Source organism: Phocoena phocoena, chromosome 13 (assembly GCF_963924675.1).
Source record: "Phocoena phocoena chromosome 13, mPhoPho1.1, whole genome shotgun sequence".
Lineage (NCBI taxonomy): Eukaryota > Metazoa > Chordata > Mammalia > Artiodactyla > Phocoenidae > Phocoena > Phocoena phocoena.
In genome coordinates, this window is record NC_089231.1 from 85,138,403 (window position 1) to 85,154,878 (window position 16,476).

Sequence of the window (16,476 nt, forward strand, 5' to 3'; positions counted from 1 at the left end):
CCACCCTCATGACCTAATCACCTCCCAAAGGCCCCACCTCCTAACACCATCACTTTGGGCATTAGGATTTCAATGCATGAATTTTGAGGCATTCAGACCATAGCAATATGATTCCGTTCAAGTGAAGCTCAAAACCAGACAAAACTAAGCCCAGTGTTTAGGGATGTAGATGGGGTAACACGATAAAAAGCCAAGCAAGCTGGGAACAAGTCTCCTCTGCAGGGGCTTCTGGAGGGCAGATGAGGTTCTGCTTTTTCATCTGGGGATGATCACACTGGTGTTCGTTTTAGTTATTTATGTAACTGTGTGTGTCTTAGGCACTTTTCTTGAAGTGCATAAGATTTCACAATAAAAAGAAATCAAGGTTGAAAGTCCAAAGCAGGAGGCTGCAGCAGGTGGAATCTGGGGACCCTGGGAACAGGCGGTCAAAGGAAGTCCTGAGGCTTAGAGAGTCTTTCAAAGCTGCCAAGGGATTCCAGCTACAGCGGGCTCCCGGCCGAGTAAAGCCACAGTGACCTTCCTGTGCCAACCAAGAGGCCAGATGGGGCCAGGGGGACCTGGCACAAGAATTTCTTCAAGCCTCAGAGGGACAGGCGGCGGAGATGAGAAGCCCTCCTACCTGCCACCCCATCTCGACCAGACAGGCCCTGACACCCCAGGGCTGCAACGCGTTTCCAGCCCAGAGGATGAGGCGGCATCCGACCCAGCCCGTGGCCCTCAAGTCCATGGCGCTGGGAGATGGGGAGGGCTGGAGGGGAGGAGACAGGCTGGCCAAGGGCTGCTGGAAGGATCCGCACGTCTGGGCGTGAGGGCAAGGAATCAGAGCTGAGAAAATGAGGAAGCAGATGGAGGAACAGCTGAGCGAGGCAAGGCCTGATGGAATCACTGGCTTCTTCCAGTCCGAGGGGAGGTTCAAACTCTCCTGGGGGCGCAAGCCGGCTGCGGGATGGGGTCACCAAGCTGGGATGGGGGTGGGGTCCAGGCGCCCATCCCACCTCAGCCAGGAGAGCTCTACTCCCATCTGACTCACACAAGGAGGCTTTTGTGTAGGACTCTGTCGGAAGAAAACGTGCACTCACGAGGAAACAATTAGACAAATCCAAATCGACAGGCATTCCGCCAGAAAAACTGGTCTGGTCCCTTAATAAACGCCAGTGTTGTGAAGGACCCAGTAAAAAGAATAAGGCTGGAGGACTGGTCTGGATTAAAGGAGGAGAAAGAAACAAGGCAACTGGACACAGGACGTGATTTAAACAATAAAACCCAAAAAACTGCTATAAAGGGTGCTCTTGGGTCAATAAGAGACTCTGAATGTAACCTGAGCATCAAAGAAGTAAATTATTACGAGCTTTCCTGAGTGTGACTGTGGTCTGTGGTTACAGAAAAAAATAGTCTTGTCCTTAAGACACGCACGCTGCAGTATTCTGGGGCGAGGTGTCCTGACGTCTGCAAGCAACTCTCACATGGTCTGGCAACGAGAGAGACAGACAGACAGACAGAGACTGAGAATGAAAATGCAGCAAATTGTAAACATTGGTGCAGCTTGGGAAACGGCTTACGGAACTCGTTGCACTGTTCTTGCGATTTTTTCCAAAATAAAATTTTTCAAACTGAAACATCGAGGTGGGAGAAGAACACTTTCGGCTGCTTTATGGATTATTTCACAATTTTGAAAGCTCCCTCCTGGAAATGGCTCGTACATCCACACCGTGGGATGTTCAGTCATCTAGACACCCAGTCAGAGCTACCCAAGCAACCGGGGAAAGCTTAGAGAAGAGACGCAGTGAGAAAAGCAAGATGTGGGGAAGTGGGCGTAGTATGGTCCCGTTTCGGTAAAATGACAGACTAACTAATCCTACTATAGGTGTGTGTATAAGGCTAAGATGATGACAACAGCAAACACTTATGTGACACTTGCCAAGCTGTTATTCTAAGTGCTTTACATGTGCCAACTCCTCCATCTTCATAAGAGCCCTGTACAGGAGATACTTCCATTAATGCCATTTTACAGAGGGGGAAATAAGGCACAGAGAGGTTAAGTTACTTGTCCAAAGACACACAGATGGGAAGGGGCAGAACCAGAATTTGAACCCAGGCTGTCTGGCTCCAAAGTCTATGCTCTTGGGTCCACCTAAACTCCTGGATGCCAAAACCCTGGCCAAGGGCTAGAGAGAGTCATGCGGGTTTGAGAACCCATGCCTGACCTTGAGACGGTGACATGCCACCACTGCCTTCCAGCTCCCCGTGTTCCAGTCTGCCTCATGCCTCTCACTCAGGTGGAAGGTTATCATGTGGGCACACAGGGCTCTCTCAGCACACAGAGGGATGCTCCCAGAGGCCCTGGGGGCCTGGCTGTCCAGGCAGGTCCCTCTCACACACAGCTCCTTGCTGTCCTAGGTGAAGAAGGGTGTGCCCCAGAGTTGGGGGCAAGGGCCAACAAGTTGGCAGCCGTTCATCCGGGGGACTGTTGATGACAGATGTGCTGGTTCACATTGCAGAACACACCTGCTGGCAACAGCGATTCCAGATCAACTCCTCTGCAACTGTACCTGGGCAGATTCTGATAAAGGTCAGAGTCTTTACTCATCCCTCCTCTACCCCATCCTCTCCAGGGCACACCACTGGCGTCTCCCACCCGGGGCAGACAAAGCCTGCACTTTGGCACACCCCAGCCCTGACACCTCTCCCAGTTTACAACAAACACCTCCTTCCCATCCTGCCAGGAGGTGGGCGGACAGGAATGCAGACAGGGGACCCTGGGGACTTTCTGCCTGAAGAATGCTTGCTAACTAATGACTTGCTTTTACAACTACTTGGCTTCTTCCAAGCCCTGCTCCGGGGGCCCATCTGACTTCCACCTACTTCCCTCCCCCGCCCCCCCCGCACCTGAGACAGTCTTCCCTGCCAGTACTCACTGCTAATTTTCTCTGTGGCCTTACTTAAATCTTCGCTCCCTTTGGGTTCTGGTTTCCCCAAAGAAAAAATAAAAGATGGAACTGAGTAAAATCCAAGCTCCAGATCCAACAATCTGAGTGTATGAAACCTTCCCTGATAAAAACAATTAGCTGATAAGCTACCATCTCCTCCAGAGGTCTTGGGTCTAGACAAAGAAAATAATCTCTAATACGATAATAACAAGAAGCAATGAGATGAAGTGAAAAAGCTACCCTGGGGAAAAGGGCACATCAATCATTTTTGCTGCCTGTCACCCTTTCCTCCTTCTGCTAACAGTGCCCCCCCCCCAACATTTTCCTTTAGGGCACCACCCCACCCCACCTCAGTCTCTTTGCTTTGGGGAAGAAAAGTCCTCCTTCTCCAGCTCCAAGAATGGGCATGTAATCCAAGCCTGACCAATCAGAGCAGTCCATTTCTCAAGCTACAGTGATTGGCTCAGGGATAAGCATGAGAGACAAGTCCAGCCAATCAGAGCCCAAGAGTATTCACACCACAACTTTTCCCAGCCACTGGGAAAATTCTCTAATTATCTTTGAAGGTCTCTCCATAAAGTTCCCTTTGGAGACCTCTGGGGAAATTCAAAGGAGCCAGCTTCTCCCCAATGTGGTACAGACGGCCATCTGAGCCCCAGATAAAGCTGCTGGCCAGTGATACGAAAGCACACATACAAAAAATGAATTTTTAACTCTTGGATTGCATTCAAGCTGGACTCATTATGGGACCCCACAGGAGGAAGTGCAGGGCCACAAGAAGCTCCCTCCCCACCCTCTCTGCACTCTCCAGGCCAACACTAACACAGTCGACTTGTGGTTTACTGACCACAAGTCAGTAAAAGATTTTGCCTGGTTGAGCTGATGTGTGATTCTGTACGTACAGAGCTTGTAAGTATCACCAGCAAACTGGACCTGGGTCTCCCGACTCCAGCCTCACGAGGTTTCCACTCATAAGGACAGGAAATGCAAGTGGTTCCACTTTAAGGCTGAACTGGGGCTTAAATGCAGCAGGAGGGAAACACCGCCACACCCCCAGTCCAAGCCACCCAGCTGAGGCCAAGATGCCAGCATGAGGATCCCTTCTCCTTCCGAGAGGCAGAGCGAGGCAGCCCCAGACCAGCCTCCACGCCTCCCCTGGCCCCTTGGACAGGACAGATGCTCTTTCTTTACCCACCACCCCCAGATGGCCCCAATGACATCTTTGTAAACCTGTGTCCCTTCCTTCTGGCGACTCTGCCTTCACGTTGGGACAGAGGAGGGGTCAATCAACACTCAGCCAGTAGAAACACCCAGTCGCTGGAGTCAGAGAGACGTCTCTGGAATCCAGGCAGGGCTTGTTAAGACTCAGGCCCTGAACCCACGAACACATCATGGACAGCAGGCTCCCGGGTGCTCCCTGGTGCCGGGCACACAGATAGGAGGGGAAGAGCCGGTATTGGAAGCCAAGGAGTCTGGCTTCAAAAATTTATGCTTTTGAGGATCCCGATTGGAATCGTCTCACTGCCTCGACCCAAGGTCCCACCCCAGCCAGGTCTCTGCCCTGGACCAGGGTCCCCAACCATGGAATACAGTCATGAACGAGAGAGACATAGGCCCCTGCCTCATGGAACCTCAAGCAAGTGAACAATATAATTCCAGAGCATGGTGACGGCTTGGAAGACAGTAACACGGAATGCTTATAACATAGATGGGGTGAGGTTCATGTGGGGAGGGGGGTCTCTTTGTCAAGAGGTCACATTTGAGCTGAAACATAAGAGGAACCAAACATAAAAGCCAGGAGAAAGGAACAGTCTGTGCAAAGGTCCTGAGGCAGAAAAGAACATAGTGTACTGGAGGAAAAGAAAGGCCTGTGAGGCTGTAGCAGGGCGGAAGTGCAGGGAGTGGAGGTAAGTGGCTTACAGGCCATGGTGGGCAGACGGGTTTCAGACCACACGCAAGAAGGTTTTCATCAGGGCTGTGAAATGATCCAATGTGCATTATTTTAAAGAGCATTCTAGCTGCGGCAGGGGAAACTGACAACAGAGTGGCAAGGATAGGAGCGGACAGGCAGGAGAGGAAGCTCCTGCGGCAGGTGAGAGGGGGAAGGGCTGGATGTGGAGTGGGGGCCGCGCAGGGGGAGGGGCGCGGTCCCCAGGTCCCCGCCCAGGACGACAACCTGACACTCATCGCGAACCTCCCAGTGAGACCACCCTCGTCTTCTAAACATCCGTTCAGTAACTATTTGAGAACCTACCCCTATGTGCTAGGCGTCGTTCCAAGTGCTTGGGACACAGCGATGAACAAAAACTAAGGTCCCTGCCCTCGTGGGCCCGACATTCTCACAGGGAGAAACAGACAATAAGTGATAAACGGGATGCATAGGTAAATTCGGCGTTATCTCAGCAGGTGACAGGACTACAGAGAAAAACAGCACAGTAAGGAGAGTTCAGAGCACCAGGGAATGGGAAGGGAACTTGCAATATTCAAAAAGAGAGATCCGTGGGCAAGTGAGATCTGAACAAAGGCCGAAAGGAGGTGGGAGAGTGAATCACGCACATGTCACATCAGGGAAAGAGCTGTGGGCAGAGGGAAGAACTTAGGAAGTCTGAGGAAGTGCCAGAAGGGCCGTGTGCAAGGTCAAGGTGAAGGGGAGGACAGAGAGGGGTCAGGATCAGACGGCAAAGGCCTCAAGGCACAACATAAGGGCTCACCTTGACTCGGAGGGGATGGGGCAGGTTCACTGCAGGGCTTTAAGCAGAGGAGGACGGTGCAATTTTCATAGGATGCCTTGGGCTGCTGTGCTGAAAAATCTGACCAGGGAGCACAGGTGGGCGCAGGGATCCTGCAGGAATCCAGGTGAGAGCCGACGGCACCCTGGACCAGGGTAGTGGCCATGGGTGTGGAGAGAAGTTGGATTCTGGTTATGTTTTGAAGGTGAAGCCATAAAATACCCTGATGGTCCAGTGTGAGAAGTGAGAGAGTCAAGGCTGACTCCAAGGCTTTCGGCCCGGGTAGCTGGAGAATGGACAAGCAATGGCCTGAGATGGGAATGTGGGTTTCACGGGGAGCGATGGGAAGTCAGGCGCTGGCTAGGGTAAGCGTGAGCTGCCTTTGACCACCCAGGTTGAGATATGGAGTTGGCCACTGGATGCTTGAGGCTGGAGCTCAAGGGGAAAGGTCCGGGCCTGGGATATCAGTTTGGGAGGTGCCAGGACAGAGATGGCATTTGACACGTGAGACCGGGTGAGCACGGCCAGGAAAGGCCTGAGCCCTGGGACGTGCCAATAGCCAGCGGTCAGGGAGATAAGGAGACACCAGCATCTGAGTCCAAGAGCGGCCCAAGAGAGCACACATTAAAGCGTCTCAAGAGTCCTTCTAGAAAAATGGTGCAGGTGAGCCGGTTTGCAGGGCAGAAATAGAGACACAGATGTAGAGCACAAACGTATGGACACCAAGGGGGGAACATGGCAGGGGGGCTGGGGGCAGTGGTGGGATGAACTGGGAGATTGGGATTGACATATATACACTGATATGTATAAAATGGATAACTGATAAGAACCTGCTGTATTAAAAAAAAAAAAAAGAGTCCTTCTAGAAGCTTCCAGAAAAGCTGGAAGGAACTTCACCCCAAATGCCAGGAAGTAAGCACAGGTCAGGCCACTCCTGTTCCTTCCTCCCCCCCAGCACGAAGCAATTGGGGAACAGGAGGAAACAGTGGGGCGGAGGTGGGGGAAGGAAGCAAGACAACAAAGCCAGCTGTGCCCTGGGCCATCAGGGGCCCGGACCTCTGGGTTTGGGGAGGTTCTGAGCAAAATGATCCTGAGCTTCAAATCAGAGCCACCTATAACTCAGCAGCTCCTGGGCCCTGGAAATCTCCAAAGCCAAGAATGAACTTCTCTGTGTTGTTTTTGTTTCTCTTTGCGTTTCAGCTCTGGTGGCCACTCCCAGAGCCAGTGGAGGCCAAGGTTGCATTTGACCAAGGGGGAGGGAGACAAGGCACATGAAAGGACTTCACCTTTTGTCTTGCTTTTGTATTTCTGGCCGACTGCTACAGTTGAATTCTTTGCACCATAAATGTGTTTATGGGGACGAAGCTGCTAGATCCCTGTGGCACAGAAGGGCCGGGGGTGTGGGAGGGAGGTGGGTGCTCAGGCTGGACTCCCCATAACCGAATTCTCTAGTTCTAAGATTATGAGCCAGAAAAGTCAGCCTTGTGGCTGAAACCAGCCTTGAGGGCGGCTTATGACCCCAGGGGCCTCTCTGCTGCTGGCCAAGGGCATAGGATCACCCTTCCGGGCACCATGACCACCGGGAGGACCCACGGTCACTGACGGAGCAGACGTGCCTGTGCCAGGGCTCCAGCGGGACCAAACTGCCCAAGGGAAGCTCTTCAACAAACAAGTCCTCCACACAGACTCACTTCTGTCCCGTTTGCTAGAAGTTGAAGCCAGAACGGGATGATTCCAGGTAGCTGAGTGTCACCAAATACTAGCTAATCACATGAGTCACGGAGCAGAGGCCCAGCCAGTATGAGTCATTCTAGGAAGGGATGGGGAACGTGTCCTGAAATGGGAAGAGCCAGGCGCACTGAACACAGCCCCGTGCCGGGCCTCGGGAAGGCCAGACCGTGGTGGGACACATGGCCACATGTCTGTGCACACAGCCCAACACACGCGGACACGTGTTAACGTGCGTCCACATGTCCCCGTGTGTAACTGTACACTCAACAGGTGTCAACACACACGTGCGAGCCCACACACAGACACATACATAACCGCACGTGTGAACCCGTGTGTGCCAGGCTACCACACGTGGGCACACGTGTGTACACGCGCGTTCGTTCACATACACGTGTACGCCATCGCAGAGACACTGTGCTCCATGCCGACACATGCTGACACGCGACACTTGTCTGTGTGTGCGTGCTTCGGCACGTGGCCACACGCAGGCGTGCATGGGCGCATGCCGACACGTGTTCCTGTGTCACCAGTCAGCGTGTACAGCCGGCACACGTGTGCACACACATGAAGCCACAGGAACGAATCTGTCAGCAGCAAAGAGGGGAACAAAAATAACCAACGCTCGGGGAGACTAAAAATAGCCCGTATTTTCAACTGTGGCTCTGGAGGGATAGGAAGTTCCCGGCAGGAAAGAGTAAGAAAGACACAGCAGAATCGGAGCACACCTGCGACCCCACTGCCCCCCGAGAAGGGAGCACCGCCCCACCGTCCGCGGCCATGGGTCAAGTCCGCGGCCAGATGGAGCCTGATGTGGTCAGAGGCGGTCAGCCCACGACGCCGTGACGCCCTCTGAGACGCAACCCTGGGGCTTTGTGGAGGTCCAGACGGACGGCAGGGCACAGAGCTGGCCGAGCAGACCCTGCAGGACAGGCGGGGTCACCCTGAGGGTCGCTGGGACCACGGGCCAGGGAGAGGCTGCCCTCCCCAGCTTCCCTTGTCATCTGCGATTCTAGAGCTGCCCGGGCCTCGCAGACAGCCCTGGAGGGAAGACGTCAGGACGTACTCTGTACTCGCAGTTTGGGGGAGGTGATTATCAGGGGAAAGGCCTGGGAAGGACCCCGCTGCCCCACTGTCTGTGCAGGAAAAGGACAAGGAAAGGTGGACCCAAGCAGAGAACAGGGGAAGGGCCTGCCCTGCCGCCCACGTCAAGTCGAGCTGCTCAGAAATACTGTACAGAGAGTGGGGAGGACGGGGTCCACAGGTGGCGGACTCGCTGGAATCTTGTTTCCGCCACTTCAGCTGTGTGACCTGGGGCAAGTGTCCTTCCAGCTCTGTGCTTCCATTTCCCTCAATAAAAGAGAGGCAGAGGGAGCTATTTAGATACGAAATGAAGCAACTGAATACATGCAAAACACGTAGGCCAGGGTCTAGTGCGTAATCAGCGTCCACTGACTGTTATCTCTCCCCAACCCCTGCCTTTGAACTGATGGGCAAAGGAGATTTGCCAGAGGGCACGAAGCACGGGGGCAGGGCACAGTGTTCCTGAAGGCTCTCTGGGTGGCCCTCGCCAAGGGACGAGGGGGCAAAATAGAGTCGGAGGCTGGGGGTGGCGGTGGGGAGAGCCTAAGGAAATAGCCTGACCTCAAAGCGCTCAGCGTCTGCCCATCCTACTGTGAACCCAAGCACTGCTCTGGTCCTGGGGACACTGCAGGGACAGCGACAGGACAGCCCACGCCCCGGCTCATGAGGCAGAGAGAGAATGCACAAATCAACATATAACATAAGGGGGTGACTTTCAGGGACATGAGGGGTGAACTGTACAGATATCTGGGGATGAGCCTTCCGGGCGGTAGAAAAAGCAAGCCAGAGTTTGGTGGGACCAGGCTTGCTGGGTTCAAGGACTTCAAAGAGATAAGCATGGCAGGGGAGCAAAGGAGCCAAGAGGGGGGTGCAGTGACAGAGGGAAGGGGGGCTGCATTGTGGCGGGGGGACTTCAGCCACTGAAATGACCTTGGTATTCACTCAGAGTGACACGGGAAACCTCAATGGGTTGTGAGCAGAGGGGGCACATGATCTGGTTGTCTATGGAGACCAGAGATGAGACTACTGCACTAGTCCAAGCAGTGGATGGAGGAGGGCAGAGTGGTGGAGACGTTGAGAAGGGGTCAGTATGCAGATATGCCTTTGAAGGTAAGCCGATAAGATTTGCCGATGGACCAGATACAGGGGTATCACAGAAAGCCTGCAGTCAAGGATGACCCAAGGTTTTTGCCTCTACCCTTGGAGGGAACGAATGGAGATATCGCTTATTGAGATGGGGACACAGATGGGAGAAGACTTTGGCAGCTGGAAAAATTCACGGATATAGCACCCAAGGCTGATTCCAACTAGAAAACATAAAAGACAGCAGAGGGGGACTCAGCTTTCCCCCCCACCCCCGGCCATGGAGAAGGCCAGCAGGCCCATCATTGCACATGGTGGCCCAGCAAACGAACCCCTTCCCCTGTGGTCCAGCGGGGCCTTCCCTGGTGGACCAGAGACACCTAGTAACTTGGAAAGACACGCCCAGGGACCTGGACTGTGCTTCCTAATCCATGCAAACACACAGGGCCACGCATGTCAGGCTCTGTTCTAGGCTGTGGATATAAGAGCGCCCGTCCTCCTGGGGTTTGCCTCAGGATTTTTTCACACACACACACACACACACACACACCAGCAAGGTAACTTGGGCAAATTACTCTTAAACTTCTGTTTCCCTAACTGTGGATGAGGACAGTGAGATGTGTGTCCCAGAATTCTCCCAGGACTAAACGAGATGATCAACATTTACAAAGATGCCTAGCGCACAGTCATCCTCGATTATACTCCTGAGTGCATTCGGTCTGAACACCTCTTGACCAACCCCACCCACTGGGGGAAAGGAGAAGAAATGAGTCTCATTCTCCCCCAAGACCTCGCCCAGCGACCTCCATCTCCAAGGCCCCTCCACTGTGTGCCTCGCGCATTCTGCATCTAACTCGTTTGGCCATTCTCTGGGGAAAGCTATGGATTCGTTACTAATTTTTAACTAAACACACAATACGTGAATACATTCTCCTTATTTACAAAGAAAAAGTATGAGCCTTCCAGATAATGCATAAATATTCTCCCTGCCACACCCCCAGTCCCCTGAGAGTAACCACTTTTGTCAGTCTGGTGCACACCCTTCCACACCTTTTTCTGTGCTTTTACATGCACTGATAGAAACCCAGTGAAAAGAGAGAGTACTGTTTTGTGGAGGTTTTTTGGAGTTTTTTTGTTTTTTTTTAACATGAGTAGCCTCAAAGCTTTTTTTCAATTAGTAATGTGTTTTTTTTCTACTTTTCTGTGCCCAGACGTGAATATCTAGCTCCTTCTCTCTAACTTTTACCTAGAACTCCACTGGATGAAGCACTCCTGCTTTAATTCCTATGCCCCTATTGAAATGCAGACCAGATCTGGCGGTCAGGATTCCTGCCCGAAACTGCCACGAGCTGTGTAAACCGGGTACACTCAGAGCAGTTTCACACACAGGTCACCGCCTTTGTACTTTATCATCTTGCCAGGAAACAAACTAAATCCAACCCCTGCCTCAGAGCTGAAGACACATGCCCTGGCTCAGAGGTGAAGTAACTGGCCTGAGGTCTCCAGCCAGCAAATGGCACAGCCAGGTCTGCAAACCCTGAGCCCTGGAAACTGACATCGGTTTCAAAACGAGCCACGCCCCTATGCAACCCCACCAGTAACCTGAGAAATGTAAATCACACACATCCGATTAACCCCCCCAAAAAAATTATAATAAGAAATCGGTAATCCCAATAATGGCAGAGATGTGAGGGAGTGACTAGTTCCATACTCTGTGGATGGGACTGTAAATGCCCTCAGTCTTCAGAAGGGCCATTAGGCTGTGTCCAAATGCAAACTGGACATTCCATCTGGACTAGAGGCTTCTCTTCTAGAAATGTACCTGGTGGAAATGTTCATCCAGGTACACAGAGAAGTATGTATGAGAGAATGATTAGTCAACAGACAAACAGGTAAGTAATTAAGTGTACAGCCATTCAAAGGAATACTATGTAGCAGTGAAAAGTGTGACCGATTTAAATGTTTTGACATGGAAAAATTCCCAAGCGATATCTGTGAATTGAAACGCAAACTGCAGGCTATTTCGACGTAGTTTATAGTTCAATATATGTAAATATATATATATTAATGTGTCTAAATCATGCTTGTGATGTGTATCTCCATAAAAATCTAGAAAGATACTCTCGGATGACGGTGGTACTATCCCAGGAGGGGAATAAAATGGGGGGAACCTTTTTTTCCCTCCACTTGAATTTTTTTTTTTTTTTACAAACAAGAATCCATGTATTTTATATACACGGACTTCTTTAACCCCAAAGCATAAAAAAAAAAAAAGTAGAAATCAAAGCACAAGCCCTCCCATTCAAGTTGCACGTGGACACATACAGCCAAAGAAAACACCAGCGGGCCGTCCCTCCCTCTCCTAGCATCCCACCCACTCGGTCCCCTGAACACAGATGCCCTTCTTCCAAGGGAAGGCTCTTGGCCAGGGCTCAGCCTGAGCTGTCCAAGAAGAAACTGTCACAGGCTGGACTCGCCTCCGTGCCTTCACGCCACTCGGCCACAAACCAATCACCTTTGGGATATTCACGGAGGACGCTGGCTGGCTCTCACTCAAGTTTAAGCCCAGAAATCTTAGTTCCGGGACAACTGAGGACAGTGGCGCTTTCCTCTTTGGAAGCCCTGAGGAGGAGTGGGAAATTAGGTAGGGCATGCGGGTGTGCATGTACACACACACACACACAGAGAGAGAGAGAGAAAGAGAGAGAGAGAGAGAGAGAGAGAGAGAGAGAGACATCCTTCATCTGATTGAGAGCCGTGAAAAGAAATTATAGTCCAAGAAGGACTGGGCTGACAAGATTCTGCATCAGCTATAAATCCCACTCATCCCCACACCCCCAAAGCAACAGGCTCTCTGCACGGGATCACGACGGGCTTGCCACGCTTACAGCACCCAAGTGATGGTCTCTCCAGGGCTCACACAGTACAGAAACCACAAATTTGGCGGGCGTTTACAGCCGGCTTTCACTGAAATAAAGCTCTCACAGCTACTTTGAAAAGCAAAACAGATACACCCGTTGGCCACCATGGGAGAGAAAGAAGCAGTTCTGGCCACTCTCAGGTTTCCCCAAGAAACTTTTTCCCGCCACTTCACAGGCAAGAAAAAAAAAAACACTAAGAGAAACTCGCAGCTCAATGTCACCATCGGCCAGGATCTCCTTGCAATCAGATTACAGGATTTAATGGGACAAGATTTGACAACAAAACAAAGGACACAGTGTGGCCAAGATGACTCAGACAACTGCTCACCCAGAGACCTCGAGAAAAACCAAACGTTGCTCCATCTTTAAAGCCAAAAAATGGCAGCCGGGTCCAAGCAGATGCAGCCTTCATTCATTCGCTCGTTCATTCATCTCCCAAGCATCCTGTGCTGGGCATGGGGCACAGACACGAAATGGGGACAAGTCCGCATTCTCAAGAAACTCGCCTAAAGAAGCCGGTTAAGGGGAAAAGAGAAATCAACTAACGAGTGATGACAGCCACATCTTTATGCGTCTGGCTGGGTCTGGGGCCAAGGTGAGCCTCAGTCTCCCCTCCCGGCCCTGCAGGTGCTGGCCTTTCCTTCAAAGAGCTGAATGCTTTTACCTCAAGTGTGATACTCTGCAACCTCCCTGTCCTTCAGTAACTCCAGGCTCATTCAAAAATGCCGCCAGACACCCAGGGCAGAGTCTGACGGTCTGAAGGCCAGCTGATAGCCTTAATTTGTCTCCCTGGTTGAAAGGGCAGTGGTGTATAAGGTTAGGATCGCAGGAAAGCTCTCAGGCTGTGGACTCCCCAAGGACGCTGCTTATGCAGCCCTGGGCTTGTGCCTGCCTCTGTGTGGATCTGGGGAGAAAAGCGGCTTATCACTGCCCATCTGCATCAGGAAGGCAGTGTCCGGGAAGGACAGAGCAGCGCATTCTGCCTCTGAGAAGGGGTTTGTATGGGGAGGCTCTGGACAGCAGAGACCGCTCTCCTGAGCACCCACCGGCCTGGGCACCCATGTGAGTCTCACATGCACGTGCATGGAGGGTTCCTGTCCTCCTGTGCTCACAGGAAACAAGCAAAGTGCAGCCCTAGTTTTACCACACACTGTCACAGGCTGCCATAGAAGAGGCAAGAAGCATGTGAGCCCGCTCCTGGGCTCCTCCAGGCAGTACCAGAAACGTGGCCACACTCCAGGACCGCCTTGGACCCCATACCCTTAAGGTGAGGTGAGGCTCCCAGGTGGTCTCTCATTCAGGCTTCCCCAACCCGGGCCTGCGCCTCCAGCAAAAGCGCCGGATGCCCTCCTTGGCCCCCAAACTCAGCCTGCGTCCTGGGTCGGGGAGGTTCCTGGGAAGGTGGCCTGCTGCCTCTCCTCATGCCCTCTGGTCTCTCCGGTGCTCAGGGGCCCCGGCCCAGGACACCCGGCCCTCCTCGGCGCCCAGCGCCCTCCAGCCCCGGAGGGGCCCGCGTGCACTGACCTCCGGCCGGGCCCCTCACCCACCTTGAGGACCTGCTGCTTGATGATCGAGGGCACCATCACGATCATGATAACGCCCAGCACGGCGCACAGCAGCCCGGCGAAGCCCAGCGCCGCGGCCACCCGGCGCGCTCTAGAGCGGCTGCCCATGTCTGCGCGCCCCGGCGCCCGCGCGGTGCTCGCGGAGCTCCGCGCCTGTGGAGGGACCGAGGCGGGGACGAAGGTGACCGAAGCAGCGACTCCGCGGACGCGGGCCGCAGCGGCACGGCGGGCCCCGGACCGCAGCGCACGGAGGAGCGGCCCGGCAGGTGGCCAACGGTTTTATGTGCCATCGCCGGGGCGGACCGCCCCCGGGACGCCCTGGGCACCAGGATCTGGGCGGGCGCCAGCATCTGGGCGGGCGCCAGCGGGCGGGGGCGGAGGGGCGGGGCCTAGGCTAAGAAGGGGCGTGTCCGGGGCGGGGCGCGGAGAGATGGTCCGATTGGGGCGGGGCCACGGCCGCCGGCCCCAAGCTCTAGCTTCCGTTTCCACGGGAGGGAGGCGCGGAGATCTCGTGCGCTACGTGCAACGTTGCGCCTGGCCCCCCTCCACCTCGTAACTCTTCTCCCCTTCCTCACTCCCAGCTGCTCCCCGCTCACCCCTGTCCCTGATCCCGCCTCCCCATCTTCTCCCCCCTCCTCTTCTGTCTCCTCGTCCCCCCCCCGCCGCCTCTCCCTCCTCCCCCTGCCTCCCAGACCCTCCTCCTCCCCTCTTCTCCCCTCCTCCCCTCCCACTTCCTCTGTCCTGAGCGTCGTCGCTGTTCGTATTTAGTACGAATTGCCCAACTCTGGCAGGGACGCCAGAGCGCCCGCCCCCAGCTCTGCGACCTCCTCTCCCCCCAGGGCGCCACACACACCTTCCCGCGTGTGCGCACACACGTGCTATTGCAGCCTCTCTCTCCGTGGAACAAGCCCAGCAGACTCCCGCCTCAGGACCATGTACCCCTACGACTTGGAATTCTGTCCCCCCCAGATATCTGCCCGGCTCCTTCCTTCACGACTGCTCCGCCACCTTATCAGAAAGGCTCTTCCCTGCCACCCTGTGTGAAATAAAATAGCGGCCAGTTCTCCCCTCACCCCTCACCCTTATCACCGGGCCACCACCTGGCCTGTTCCACGTTCATATGTTCTTGCGTTCTGACCATCGCCAGGCGCTAGAATGCTCCAGGCAGAAGCTTCGTCTCTTGACAAAGCTTGAGCGCTGCCTGGCTGGGAACGCTTGCTCCCAAGGAACATTTTAGAGTGAATCAGCGAGGAGCCTTCTAGGTGGGGTCCTTGTGCTAAGTGCCTGACCCACAGCGACTCTGTTCTACAGATAAGGAAATAGGCACAGAGGGTTAGGTCAACAAACCCAAGTCCCTGCTTTCTAACGAACAGGGAGACAGATGATTGGCAAGTGAACAAATGAACGATGGATTGCAGATAAGTGCTCCAAGAAAAGGAAACCTGGGTGCCAGCTCTGCTGCAGTCCTCAAGCCCCACCCACCTGCTCCTAATGCCTGCAGCCCTCCACCCCACCTGGACCTCTGGATCCCTGATGTAGACCAGTCCCCTCAGTCTCTAGTGGGGGCCACGCAGGGATAGGAGGGCAGTGTCCCCAGCCCCTGCGTAAGGCAGGCCAGTCCCTGAGGGCTCAGAATGAGGCCTTCTGAAACTCTTCTTCAACCCTGGAAGGAAGCAGCCTTCTCCCAGGCCCACCCTTAAGCAGCACAGCCTGGCCTGAGTCAGTATATATCAGGCACCTGCTGTGACTAGCCAGAGAGCCTTGCCTGGCATTGTGTTCCCCTTGGGAGACCCGACATTGTCCGGGGTACCGGGAGCAGGGAGCCAACTCCTGACCTAGATCAAGATGGCTGGGGCAAAGGTGGCTAGATGAGGCGGCTGTGGTGTCAGATGGGGACAGGTTCCAAGAAGTCCATGCTGCAGGATTTCCTACCCTAGAGTCCTGGGGAAAGTGGCTTGGCCCGTTCTGTGCCTCAGTTTGTTCACCTGTCAAATGGGGATAATAAGAGCCTCTCTCCAAGGGCTATCGCAAGGATTAAATGAGTTGGGAAGATGTGACAGTGCGTAGACTAGTGCCCCAAGGTGACAGCGCCATGAAGCTACCTGTTCTTGTTGCTGTCCCGAGGTCCTAACTGACCTGGCTTCTGCTCACCTTTCTGCCCCCATGTCCCAACCTCTGCCCCTTGTTCTCTCTACCCCAGGCTTCTGGGCCTTCTTTCTGTTCCTTAAACAGCCCCAGCTTTTTCCAGCCTCAGGGTCTTTGCACTTGCTGTTCCCTCTGCCTAGAATACACTTCCCCACACCTGAGGCCTTCTCCTCCTGCAGGTCTCACTTCAAAGCCTGCTCCTTAGAGAGGCCTTCCCTGTGTAATCTGTCCAAAATGAAAGTCCCAACCCACCAGTCACTCTCTATCAAATCACCCCATTTTATCTAAAATTGTC

General features: G+C 53.8%; 1 protein-coding gene across 7 annotated transcripts in view; it reads right to left on the minus strand.

Annotated features, from left to right (window-relative positions):
* Positions 1-14,279, minus strand: part of SCARB1 (scavenger receptor class B member 1) — a 79,174-nt gene extending 64,895 nt beyond the window's left edge. For 5 of the 7 annotated variants that reach the window (XM_065890595.1, XM_065890593.1, XM_065890594.1 and 2 more), the window contains exon 1: positions 14,019-14,144. In XM_065890595.1, coding sequence (XP_065746667.1) covers positions 14,019-14,144 — 126 coding nt within the window. Of the gene's footprint in view, positions 1-14,018 lie in introns of all 7 variants that reach the window. The other 2 variants (XM_065890590.1, XM_065890592.1) reach the window with 2 other exon arrangements.
* Between the last annotated feature and the right edge of the window lie 2,197 nt (positions 14,280-16,476).